We start from the raw sequence: 13,548 nt of genomic DNA, 5'->3' as shown, positions 1-13,548 counted from the left end.
TTGCTGGTTCTGCAGGGCAAGCAAAACCACGTCTGTGCCTCATCTCTTTCCCACAGGTTGGAAACAGGGTTTGGTTTTTTTCCCTCAGATTTACAAACAGTACTTAACAGCTGGTTTTAAAAGCCTTTAGACTTTCTCTTCCCTCAGAGTCCAGATGAAAAAATCTGTTTGGATTATTCAACCCAGAAACTATAGATCCACTTTCACAGTACAAAGGAGAAGATTCATAGGAAAGAAATGCAGGAGAGGAGCAATCCCAGCATGAGGTCAGCAGTCATTAACCAACTACAATTAAAGGGGGAAGTACAAGAAGCATTAAATCATGATTATACCTGATCCAGGACACTGGGATTTTGCTTTCTCTCCTGCGGGAAGCAGAATACAATGACAAAGTTGCTTAAACCTGTGCATGAAATCTAATTTAAGCTTTATCACCTCCAACAGCACATTCTTTTGCCTAATATGGTGCATAGGAAGGATTTCACTATTTAGAAAGAAAAATCCATCTGCTGAATTACCAAAACTATCTCCTTAAGCACCTGGATTTTCCACTGGGGTCTTCCATCCCCAGTTGAGCTGACATTGCAAGATTTAATGGGATCACAGCAAAAAGCTGTAAATTTCACTTTAGACAATTCAAAGGTCACACAGGATAAACAAGTGCATTTTCAGGGCAACATCTACATTTCTCTGATGAATGCTGTCCAGGGATCCTAAAAAAAGGCTTGTTAAATATTAGGATCTGGAGTTAGCAAACTTTCTTCCCCAAAGAGGTTGCTAAAACAGGTAAAACCAATTTTTTAAGTCCGCTGTTTACTGTACTGACTTCTGCAGTCAGCTGCCTTTATTGATTCAAAGGGCAGCTCTCCACAGTGGCCAGGCTGCCACTGCAATTGCACATGTAGTACAAGGTTTGGACTTCTCATTTAGCTCCCACTCTCCCATAAAAGTCTGCACTAACCTGCTGTCATTCATTTCAGCTGAAAAATTAAAATTGGTTTCAATAGAAACTATACAATATACACATCAAATCTTTAATTTTAATGAAAAATTACTGTAAGAAAGAAATTTTAATCCTGCTTTCACGCTTAAAGTGTAGAAACTCCTGTCACTCATCCAGCATTTTCAGTAGACTTCAAATGTAATCTACAAGTCTAAAGCATTATTGCTTTTGTGATTTGCCTTTCTTTCCATTCCATTTCTGAATCTTTTTTCTAAGTTGCATTTAAATATAACTTTAAAAAAAATTACTGTCATGTTACAGAAGACAATCTTCTTGCTGTGGTTAATGTATTCAGGACTGAGTATTCCCAAGTTAAGCATTTTAATGCAGATTCATAATTAAAGTTCCAGTAAATCAGTTAGCTCAAGAAACTGTCACAGCAGCCACTACTGAAAATAACTTTCCTGACTGATCTGCAGTTCTGCTCATGTTCAAGCTGGGTGGTGCTTAGCACTGCTCTCACTGCAGAGGAATGTGCAGCCCAAGTGACAGATCCTCCCAGACAGATCCTCCTGGACAGATCCTCCTGGGCTGGAGCTGTGCTGGCCACACCACACAGAGGAACAGCAAAGACAAAGCAGCAGCACTAAGGCAGGATCAGTGGGACCTGCTGCCTCCAGCTGCTCTGGAAACACCGATAGGAAAATCTACCCAGGCTTAGCAGGGACATCTCAGAGGGATCCCCTCCAGCACACGTGGCTTTAACTGGTGTTCCCAGGGGGTGATGAGCAGCAGGTAATTGCTCAGTGTGTCCTGACCCCACAAACACCAGGTCTGGACCTCCAATTTCACAAGTCTGAATGCAGTAGCATCCCACTGATGTGAAATAAAAGGGACTCAAGAGCACCCCAATCTGAGAAAGGAGAGCTGTCATGTCTTGGCAGTCCTCCACCTTCCTCTCCTCCTTTCCATTTAATAAGCTTGGCCAAGAAGAGAAAGATGCAGGTGATTACAGCTTCATAAAGCATGGTACAAACAGCAAATAACAAATTAAGAGCAAGTATAATATACAACCTGATCTAACTTAGAACAAGGAGGTAAAGATCAGATGACCACCAGAGTCCAGACCTCCCTCCCAATCTCAGTTTCCCTACAATGTTGACTCCCTTTAACCCTGCAGAAGCAGAAAATCCCTTGCACTCAGCCCCCCCAAGATCTGTACCTTGTGCTGCAGGATCTGCACATTCTGCACCAGGAAGCGATAGGCATTGTACCAGGGCAGGAACACATCCTTCAGGATATCCCTCACTCCCTCCTCCTTAAACCTCAGGTTTTCTGCTCTTACCACGGGAGAATTGATCAGGTACAACCTGCAAAATAAGATCACAGCACTTCAAAGCTTAAAACTGCACATACTGATAGAGTTTCACACTAAAAACCCCAAAGATGACTGTATTGTAGGCATGTAACAAACTGAGCATAAAGCCATTTACTAGTTACTGCTACAGGAGTTTTTCTAAGATGCTGCATACAGAATTTGTATTTAAACTTTTGGTTTTTACTCTAGAAGTTAACTGAAGTGCTAAAACATGCTCAGATGCCATCACAGTATCAAACAAGCAGAGATTGCAAGGAATTAGCATTCATCTTTAGGATGACACCTATTGTTTTGGCAATATTTTGAATTCCTTAACCCCAACTCAGACTCTTTCTACTCAATCTAGTTCATTTCTTCAGTTATGAAAAGCTTCGACAGAACTAAGGAGAAAAACAAAACAGGCAAACCCAGAGAAAAGAGCAGAAATTAACATTTTCAAGAAAGACAGCCCCAAAAGGGTACAAAGGATTGCAGGACCTCCTACAGCACAAATGTCCCTCAGCTCCAGAGACAGCTCTGAGGGGATAAAGCAGAGGATCCAGGTGACACCAGCTACTTACACAAGGGACAGAAATGTCCCTCAGCTTCTTTGCTGTCTCTGAGTTCACAAAAAATCATCTTTATACTTCATCCCACCTTCTTCCCCAAATAAACATTCTGTCTTTAGAAATAAACTGGAATCTATCAAGTTAAGTCAAAGAGAAACAAGGCCTTACTCAGGTATCAAAAGAACTTGAATCTAAACTTGATTTAGAACACTTCATTTAATTTTCCAAATAAGAAAACCAAACCAAACATTTTTTCATTTTAAAGACTGCGGCATTTTTCAATCCAAATTTATTAACCCGTTTTCTCACATTTTTGAACTTTTAAAATCATGATTCTAAACTAACATAACTTTACAGGCACTTCCTTTAGGAGGCTTTAAAATCTTAATGGGGTTTGACACAGCACATCCAAGAATACCAGACCATAAATTCTTCAGGAGAGAGGGCTTCTTGCATTAAAACTAATAGATAAAAATAGAGCTGCCAGAATAAACAGACAGTAATGCAGCACAGAAATGGCCTTTTCAGTACTGAATTTAAAAAAAAAAAAAGAAAAACAAACAATTTTTAAACACATATTCTTAGAATGGCTTGGGTGGGAGTGGACCCTGAAGATCACCCAAGTGAATTTGTACCTGAATTCCAATTATAAATTTACAGAAGTACAGAACAATTCATGGCAATGAACTAGGAAGTCCTTAAATGAAACTAGAATTTAGGTCTATCCTTCAGCCACACCTTCCTTCTATCACAGTTATTTATGTGCCACAGTTTGGTGGTGCAGCGGTATTTTTGGTTTGTTGCGTTTTTTGTTTGTTTTAATAAAGCAGCCCTCCACTGCCTTACAATATGTCAATGTTAAAAGAAGAGCAATTTCCTCAATTACTCCAATGCAAAGACACATTTATTCTATGGAAAGAGAGATAAGGCACACAACAAAACAAGAGTTCCATCAGTTTAGTTACAGCCATTCAGTTACCCACTGGGCAGAAAATAAAACCTGCCTCAAATCAAGGCAGTGTTAAAAGTTTGCTAACAATGTATGAGAAAAAAATAATCTCCTCTTCACCCCTCTGAACCAGCAGATTGCTGCATTATTTCTTCTGCATGTTAAGACCAGTTTGAGAAGAGGATGTAACTCCCCACTTCTAACAGCAATCCTTACCCCAGGACAGAGGAAAGCAAAGGCCTGGAAGTACCATGACCAGCAAATTCCTTCTGACATAGCTCAGCTTGGACAGGTCTCCAGCCCAGGTCTCAGCAATACTGAAATGGAACTGGTTTGGCTCTTCTTACAGATTTTGCTCAGGATTCAAATTTCATTAAGTCTGAAGTTGGGTTGTTAAATTTACTGTGCTGCTATTCTGCTGTTCGCCCTTTCTACTCAATTCCATATTCATTTCACCAACTTATAGCTGTATTTTCCGCTGATCTATTTATCAAGCTACTGCTGAAAATACTTCAAAGCTGGAGTTAAAATATACATATATATTTGTGTACTGCAAAAGCTAAAGTAACTCTGCAGGGAAACAGTGCCAAGGAAAAAACCTCAGTTGTAGCTTTTGCTATTAACAGGGAACATAAAGCGCCTCAGAAAAAGCAGAGAACTGAATTGCAGAGCTCCTTCCAGAAATGAGCCCAGGCTGCAATGCTTTTTACTCTCTGTGTGGGTGTAGGTATAAATAAATGTGACATTAAAGAATGAGTACACTGGAAGAAAAATGAATTAGCTTCTTAGAAATTAAAAAAAAAAAAGACATGAATAATGGAAGTGTAACTTCTGGTGTTTGAGATTTTTTTGGTTTGTTTATAAAAAAGGGAGGGGTCTTTTTTTCAACAGAAACATCACCTGTGATTTAAAAATCTCCAGTATGAGTAACTCCAACCCTTTTCACTCATATTATACAGCCACCTGTATACACTGCTACCCTGCTAACACACCTTGTTTATTTGTAAAGAGCAACCTTGATTAAACTTAAGAACTCTACCCAACATGTACTAGATCCTTTAAATGCTAAAGCTTGAAACAATTAGGAACTTCACATTGATTTTTTTTTTAATTATCTAGAAGCAACAACCATCTTCCCCAAACAAACATTCAGCTTTCATTCAGCCCATCAGTTCTGGGTGTAGCTGTAACACACAATGTGTCGTAGTTGAAGGTTTTCTTATATACACAAGAATTACAGGGCTCTAGAGAAATGCCCAAGCACTGCATTCCTGCAGTTATTAAAATGTGTTTATTGTACCTTTACCTCAAGGTACCAGTTGATGCATGTAGTCAGTGCACCAAGGCAGGGCACCAAGTGACTGTGTAATTACTTTATATGTTCTTGTAATTTTAATGAACCACTTGAACTGTGTTTAATCTCTGTTTGACCAGGACAATTTATCTACACACACTAGGCTGCTCCACTTCTGCTCTTCTGGTGCTGCTACTACTACTACTACTAGGTGCAAATTACATACTTAGATCAACAAAAACAAAGCACTTTCTCTCTACAAAATGTATAGTGCAAATAGCAAACAAATGTTTTGTGCATTATGCAGAGACCCTTCTCTAAGACAAGAATTTAACAGTCACCTTGTAGTATTGTTATCAAATATTTTATTTACACTACTTGGCTGTCACTGCGGTCTAGAAGCTTCTAAAATTAACTTTCTTCCTGCTGCTAATTGTCAAACCCCCACAAGCAGCCTCTTGGTATGGATCTGCCATGAGCAGGGAGCCAACACATCCCAGTGACCATCCACCAAAGGAATCCCACCTGAGTGCATCAGCTCCGTAACTGTTTATAATGTGCGTCGGATCAGGGTAATTCTTCTTCCTTTTGCTCATTTTTTGGCCATCACTAGAAAATATCAGAACACAGGTATCAATTCCCAGAACTCTTGTAAAACATGGATAAAGAAAAAAGGCCCTTCAAATCCAGCTCAATTTTTCTCTCCTAGTATGTTCCTGGTGGCACAGACATAATTATATGTATCTATATATTGGCACATCGTTTCTGTAGGGTTGTTGAGCCCACAGAATAAACTGAAAAAAACCAAAACCCAACCCAAGAGGCTCCCAAGTTTCAAATCTAAGCAGGAAATCTGTCCTTCCTACCAAAGCTGAGGGAACAGGCACTTGTTTTGAATCAATCCCTCCAGCCCACTGGCAAAGCTTCATTCGAAAATAAAGGCAAACAAATATAATTAACTTAAAATTACATTTAAAGCTACATTTATCATCCCTTTTGCTCTGCATAATAGGTGTAATTTCTTTCCTATTCTTGTTGTTCATTTTCTCTCTCAAGGCAGGACTAATCCTCCTGGAAAGAACCCAGTGCAGCAGGCAGCCGGGATGTGTGAGCCTCTCACTCTCAGGTGCCTCTTATCTCCTGCAGCACTGATATCACCCTGGCAAGTCTTAACAGCTCCAAAGTCCATTTCACATTCCATTTACAACTTGCAGGACTTATCTGAAACATTCTTTGACTAAAAACCTGCTCAGGAAGGAGCTGATTGACACCAACCTGGCAAGGACGAGGCCATTCACAATGACATTCTTGAAAGCAGGCCTCCCAAAAAGAGCAGTGGACAGCACCAGCAAAGTGTAGAACCTGAAACAAGAGACAACATAAACGTGACTTTATAAATACACCAAGCTAAAGCCTGCATGTCTTCATTAAAAAATTAATGTTTCATTATGGTGCTCTCCTCCAGCAAAGATAAATTTTAAGTGTGGGGAACATTTATGTGGCAAAAAGTCAGAAGAGGAGCTTATTGAAAGTAGATCTTCCTATTTGTAGCATTATCAGGCTGTTTGCTCAGCTGGGATCTACTAGTCTAGGAAGGCAGAAAAATTCTAACAGGAAGCATTAGGAAGATCATGAGGAAGAAAATTGCAGCATTTTTCCTCTTTAGTACAAAAAAGGGAATTCTGCCCCTGAACAAGTTTCCTACTTGCTCACTGCAAACCTGTGAGCAGGGGATAGGTCAGGACCAAACATGGCACACAGGACCAGCACACTTGTGTGTGTTAATTGTGTATTCTTCAGCCTGACAGGCAATGGAACACAGTATAAAAGTATAAAAGCAAGTTATCAAAAAGGGGAGGAGCCTCCTTCCAGTCCAGCCAAAGGTTTGATCAGGAGGTTGTGGGTACCTGCTTAAATCAGCCACACTAGGAAATAAGAGAATGTTCCCACAACAAAGGGCAGCAGCAGTTTCCCTCCCCATTCTATTTGATGTGTTACAACCACTCTATAAACTGAGACACTTTGGAAATCAGTGCTGGAGCAAGCACAGGCACCTGTTGTTCACAAGGCTGATCTATGATTATATCTGGGAAATTAAGTGGAAGTGCAGGATGATGTGATAATTTCACACTCGGGAGCCAAAGCCATCACCAAAGGAGGGATGTGTGAGCTGCTGGAACTGCACTGTTGGTAATTACTTTTAAGAAGGTAACTGGAGGGTGGCCACAGCTCTCCTGGTTCAAAGCAGGCATCACACTGACAACTACTTAGCAACCTTCAAAGAGAAGGTGATCATAAAAAAGCTGTAACAAGGCACAGGAGGTTATGTCTCAGAACTACATACTTGCATGAAGATTTAGTGGAGAAACACTCCAGAGGGGGAAAGAAAAAAAAAAAAAATCCATCTGTATGTTCCAAAGTTGTTTTTATCAAAAAGCAGCCTATAATTGCAAAAGCATTATTCTGACATTTGAGGGTCCTCTGCAGAGGTTGCTGCGTGCATTTATTCAGTGACTTCCATGACAACTCTGATGCTTATCTCAGACAGGCCCTTAACTCTCAAAATCACCTCAACTCACACTGTAGGATACAAATTCTCTTTATTAAACTACAGTCTAATTTCATGAATTTTAACCAATACTCCTCCACCTGCACACAAACTTTTGCACTCAAAATCCCTGTTTTGATCTTTAACGTCCTTAAGAAAACTCCTAAACACAAATATCTGAGTATTTACTCAGATGAGTGACACCTCAAGCCTACAGGGCTGGTAGTTCATTACAAACACAGCAGTTCTTCCTTAGTACTTACTAAAAAGTTGACAAACTCCCAGGACTTTCTGCAAACTGGTCACAAATTCTCATACTAGAGGACCCAAATTTGCAGGTAAAAAGCACAAAGCAGAACCAACTAGGAGAGATTTCAGTATTCTTTAGGCAATATTGAAAAATGTTTCCTAATTCCCTGTATTATGAAAATTGTACAGGCAGACTGTGGGCACTGAAAAAATGCATCCAAGGATACATCACAGATTTTATGTTCAAATTGTCAAACCCAAAGAGCCTCAGCATGAGGTGCCTTAGCTGATGACAGCTACAAGACTGTCTCTGAGAACCTGTGATCCACATATTCTGATGGAACTCTTCTGATTCTTCCTCAGGTTGTGGTTTTAAAACTCACCTCATTCACTCTGAATATTTTAAAGGAATGTCTTTCTGCACCTTATTTTAGAAATATCTTGTCCACAGACACACTTGGTTCCTGGAAACTTCCTCAATTTCTCTGCTGCTTTACCTTCTGTTCACCAAATCTCAGTCTGTTTCTAGGTATGTCCTTGCAGATAAACAGCTGGCAGTCAAACAACAGTAAAAAAGCCATGACAGGGACAGAAGTTTACTCCTTTGCTCTACTTTCCACTTAGGAGAAAACAGGGAGGGAAATCTTTTCTCCCTTTTTTCTTGAACAGCTGTGGGTAAATTCATGATCCTGTGGTTCATACCAAAACCCTCCAGCTGTGAATTCCCTGTGGGCCACCACATTCTGACCACGACCACAAATCTTGCTGCATTTCCCTCTACAGAGACAGAGCCTTTCCTACCACTCTGCCTGGACTGCCAGTCTTGCAACCCAGCTACTCTAAGGTTTTGTCCTGTGGCTTTAACAAATATAATTCAGCTGGTTCTCTCTCCATGCAGAAAGTCATCAAAAATACCTCTTTCCTGGACAATCACTTTTGTTACATTAATTTTCCCCTTTTCTCTCTTGATTTTTTCTCCTCCGTGGAGTGAACCAGAAGCCACCAGACCTCCACCTTGTGAGCCTTTCCCCACCTCCCAGTCCTCACTTTACAGCAGCTACAGTCTCTGACCTGACACAAAACCAATCCCCATTCTCAATCTTCACACTTCATACAGGATGTGCCAAATACAAATCACATCCTGTGCTCTCAACACTTCAGAATTCACCTGCTTGTTGTTCTCTTAGACCTCACACCTTAATTCCTTCTGTCTCTCACAAATCAGAAGTGCTCTACTCCAAATCACACAACACTTGCTGCTAGCAAAGCCCTGGCTCATTAACAGCCAGGAGCACCTGGGAAAGGTGGGAGCAGCAGGAATTGAGGCAGCTGTTTTGATTTCCCACCACAGACAGGTGAAACACACCTGGCTCTGGGTAAGACTCCCAGGAACTCTTATAGTGATGTTAAGAGCAAAAAGGAATCTACCCCAGACTGCAAAAGGGAAGTCTCCTCTTGCACCCTGACTAGGGCACACAAGTCTGAGGGCTCACACCAAATGTCTTTATCCTGAGTTCTTCCATTAAAAAAGAAAACAAAAGCACTATTTTCTAATTTTTTTCCAGATATTAAAGAGGAAAAATTAAGTTTTTATCCTCCTTTTGCTACCCAACAGTATCTGATTGTATACTGAGGTAGTAGCTAATTTTTTGCAACACAGTTAAGGGGTTGAAAAGTGAAGACATTTCACTGCAATCATAAATTTAGTTGTATTTGGCATCCTGCCTGCTCTGGTTTCTTGGTTTGTTGGGGGAGTAGACGAGTGGGCAAAGGGAAGTGCCAGCTGTATTCCAGAGGAATTCATTTAGCTCTAATACCTCAAGTTACTGGATGGAAAAGTTCTGCTTGGACACAGTGAAACTCACTAATCCAGAAAACACAAGAATTCATCTTAATCTGTCCATTTTCGCAGTCAACCTCAAACTTCAAACATGGACTAAATACTCTGCAATGCTAAAACTACAACTGTATGTAGGCATACAAGTATGTATGAGAACATTAACCACAGAAAATCAGAGAAAAATTTTCACCAATGATGGAAAAGTAATTATCCAGAGTGAAAGAAGCAGATGAAGTTTACAGCTAAGAAATGTGAAAATTTTTTTTGTAAGCTGTAAATTGTTAACAACATAATGTCTGACTTAATTTTTTTCTGCACTCCTATAAACCCAAAATTCAGATTTAGTCTTGGGATAAAAATTACCAGGCTATGCATTGGCTTGAAATGTTCAAAACACTGCCTTCCATTTCAGCTGACTCAGTTGCAGCTCTGTCTCTAGAAGGTAACTCCACTTCTGTGATAATTCAGCTGATTTTTCCGTACCAGGCCAAAGATGTGCCCTGTTACCTAATGATGTTTTCCACAAGAGCTGGGAAGATTTCTTGCTAACACTGTATTCCTACAACAACTTTTTTGTCACCAAGCTTTAGGCTACCTCATGTTTTAGTTTAAAAAACTAATTATACACTTACCTGCATAGCATTGAAGATATAAAAGTACTGAAATAAATGCATTAACTATTATAAAACGCTGTTAAATAAATATCAATTATGAAAGTATATTTAAGCATTGAAATGTCAGACACAAGGCAATAACCTCACATAACAAAGTGGCAGAAAATTACCATCCTCGTGTCTGGTCGATGCCCTCAGCGATGAAGTCAGCAGGGAAAGCATCCTCGAGCTCCCTCTTGTTCTCAAAGGGGTAGTGCACCTGGGCATAGGGCATGCTGCCACTCTCAAACCAGCAGTCAAACACCTCGGGCACGCGGCGCAGGGAGCCCTTCCCACAGCGCGACGGGATGCTCAGCTGGTCAACGCTGTGGGGACAAAACCACCCAGGAACCCCACACAAAACCAACAGTTAGGAGAGGTTCATGTTATGCTGGTAGATTAGGATGACAGCAGTTTTGGCTTTTGTTTTAATGACTCTTCAAAAAGCTCAGCATTTCCTTTGTGCAATCTCTGTAATTTTTATATTAACAGTGTTCAAGACAGAAAAAAAATGGAATTTATATGTCTTAATCACAAGTCCTGTTACAACTTTTCTATTTTCTCTAAATCTGTTTGGGAAAAAAACCCAATTTTTTTTTATGTCTGCTCATCTATTTCTAACACCCAGTGAAGGGTCTCTGACCCACCTTTCTCGATGGAGATCTGTGACTTTCACTCCACACAGCTCTTCCAGTTCTGCCACTGAACCAACACAAACCACCTGTTTAAGAAATTCAGGAAATTTAGCCAGTTATTTGCACACAGTAGCAATTTTTTTTTCTAACATCAGACAGAAGACCTATAGGTCAGTCAGAATCTCCAGTAGTAGCTGACAGAGCTGAAAAAACAATAAAAATTTTGTGCAAGGATCTCCTTCCTAAATCTAACACAGCACTAAATGATGTTAGAGACCACTGCTCTGATTTAATACAACTCATGTTACAAGAACTGGAGACTTGGAAGCAGCAGAATCTTGGCAGGTTACCAAAAAATGTGGGATTTTGGGGGCAGGGGGGCTTCAAACAAGCCACAACCAACAACCCCTGAAAATTCAATGACTGACTTTTATACAAATAGGAGTTTCAGATCCCAGGCTCCTCCCCTAAAGTAAGCAGCTCATTATCCATAAGTGTTCCATCTCAGGTACATTAAATTGTACATATTAAAGGCTTTTTATTTAAAGTGAAGAAAGTGTCACAGCTACCAAAGAGGGTGCTAAGAAAGAATTTTCTTGGTTTTGTTGCATCAAACTCTTAAGAAAAATGCAAATTTCCACACCAGACTTGCACTGACATCATGAAACAATGATTCTGAAAAACTCTATGAGAGAAGCAGAAAAGCAAAGCTTTCTTTGCTTTAGTTTTTAGTCAAGTTGAGCCCTCCCACAGCCCTGTGGCCTCTCTCATCTGCCAGGACTCACGAGCCACAAGCTGCAGTACAGGCCTGGATTTTGGTGATGCTGTCCCACATGCCATCAGCCCCATTTAGAAGTCCCATGGAAAAACCCCAGGGTTTGACAGATCTGACAGGGAAGGAGTTAAATGTAGCACCATAATGAAGCTGTAAATAGGCCAGACATTTTTCATATGAAATAACTTTCTAAGTTGCTCTCAAGATACAAAAAATCAGAGCAGTGCTCAATTCCTGTAGCTAGTCTTAAACATATGCATATGTATACACATGGAAATTGTGACTAACTAAAAGGTTTTGGTGCATTTAACTCCAAAAAACTGTCATGAATTACAGAGAAGACAGAAACTCAGTCTGATTTGGGTTTTAAGACATGATTTTCCCAGTCTGATTCAAGTGCTGATCTGCACTACTAATCACCATCTTCTACTGTTAAAGTACTTTGGAAATGCAAATTTTCATTACTTATCTGTCTTTTTTTCTGAAAGGAAGTGAGGCAGGACAATGATTCCACCAGCCAGGTACAACAGCCTGCAGAATGCACACAAACTACACTGGGAGATTGATCCCAGGTAAAAATACATCTTCATCAACAAACTATTTTTAACTGAGATCTATTCTTCATTCGTGTGGCCCCATAAGCAAACACACAGGCTCAAGTGAGCAGCAGCAGGTGCTTAGTTCAGCACTGCTGGAGGAAGAAAAGGTATTAATAGAGAAATGGGTAAAAAATGCCCTTGGATACACCAATTACTTTACCTTCACTAACCTTTATATCTGAATACACTTTGACACTAAGCTCTGGGAGAAAAGCTGCTCATTACTTGGTGCTTTTTGAACAAGTACTTCAATGCTGAAGTAAAATCCTGAATATTGATGCAGAACTGCACCCAGAAATCACTCACAGAAGAAATAAACCAAAGTTCATAATGAAAAATCCACCAACCCTCAGAGGAACACAGATCTCCCCTCACTGAATAAGACTGCCTCTATCCAAGGCAGAAGGAAGGAGCCCCTCTGTCCCAAGGGGAGCTCATTAGATACTGAAAAGGCAAGGGGAGAATGCAGCAAACAGATGCTAATCGAATTCCATCCCTCATTAGGCCGCACCCACTCGTTTCTGCAAGGAACACACAGGCTTGTGCTCTCCAATTAAAGCTTCTGCTCTGGAGCATCCCTTCAGGAGCCATGGCTGCTCTCACAGCCTGGGCCTTCTCCCTACCAGGCATTAGCTCCTCTTCCATGTTATGGTTCACATCAGCTTCAAAACCAGCTCTACCAACACTGCACAGCAGCAAAGACTGCAACAAACAGACGGGGACTGGGGGCTGCTCAACCCTGTTTCAGCACCTCCAAGACCCAACGTGAAACCAGAGGTCAAAGTTAACCCCTGCTAACAAAATGAACATTAGATCCAGGATTAACCACATCAGTAGGAAGAGAAAGCCACCCCCAGCAGCATTTGTGGAACTCGATGTTCCTGTGGCAGAGCCCTGCAGTCCCTCCTAAATAAAAATGCTTGTTTTTGTGGGTTTGCCATTTCAGCTCTGTTCAGTACCTCAGCTGAGGAGTAAGGAGTGCCCACAGAAAGGAAGAAGCCTGCACAGTGTGTCAGAAAGACATTCTGGGATTTCCAGAAAGCATCTCATGAATATTAAATAGAGAAGAAATGACTGCAACAGTCGGCCAGAAGTGGCCTAATGCAGCCTCAAAGCAGCCCAAAAATGCACCTGGAG

General features: G+C 40.7%; 1 protein-coding gene across 4 annotated transcripts in view; it reads right to left on the bottom strand.

The window, feature by feature from the left end:
• Positions 1 to 13,548, bottom strand: part of IARS1 (isoleucyl-tRNA synthetase 1) — an 89,401-nt gene that overhangs the window by 26,863 nt on the left and 48,990 nt on the right. For all 4 annotated transcript variants that reach the window (XM_048315417.1, XM_048315416.1, XM_048315414.1 and 1 more), the window contains exons 16-20: positions 11,050 to 11,123; positions 10,534 to 10,728; positions 6,388 to 6,474; positions 5,638 to 5,721; positions 2,166 to 2,313 (exon numbers count right to left, since the gene is read on the bottom strand). In XM_048315417.1, the coding sequence (XP_048171374.1) occupies positions 2,166 to 2,313; positions 5,638 to 5,721; positions 6,388 to 6,474; positions 10,534 to 10,728; positions 11,050 to 11,123 (588 nt within the window). The remainder of the gene's footprint in view (positions 1 to 2,165; positions 2,314 to 5,637; positions 5,722 to 6,387; positions 6,475 to 10,533; positions 10,729 to 11,049; positions 11,124 to 13,548) is intronic.

Source organism: Corvus hawaiiensis, chromosome 11, assembly GCF_020740725.1.
Source record: "Corvus hawaiiensis isolate bCorHaw1 chromosome 11, bCorHaw1.pri.cur, whole genome shotgun sequence".
In the NCBI taxonomy this organism is placed as follows: Eukaryota; Metazoa; Chordata; class Aves; order Passeriformes; family Corvidae; genus Corvus; species Corvus hawaiiensis.
This window is presented reverse-complemented; position numbering and strand designations above follow the sequence as displayed.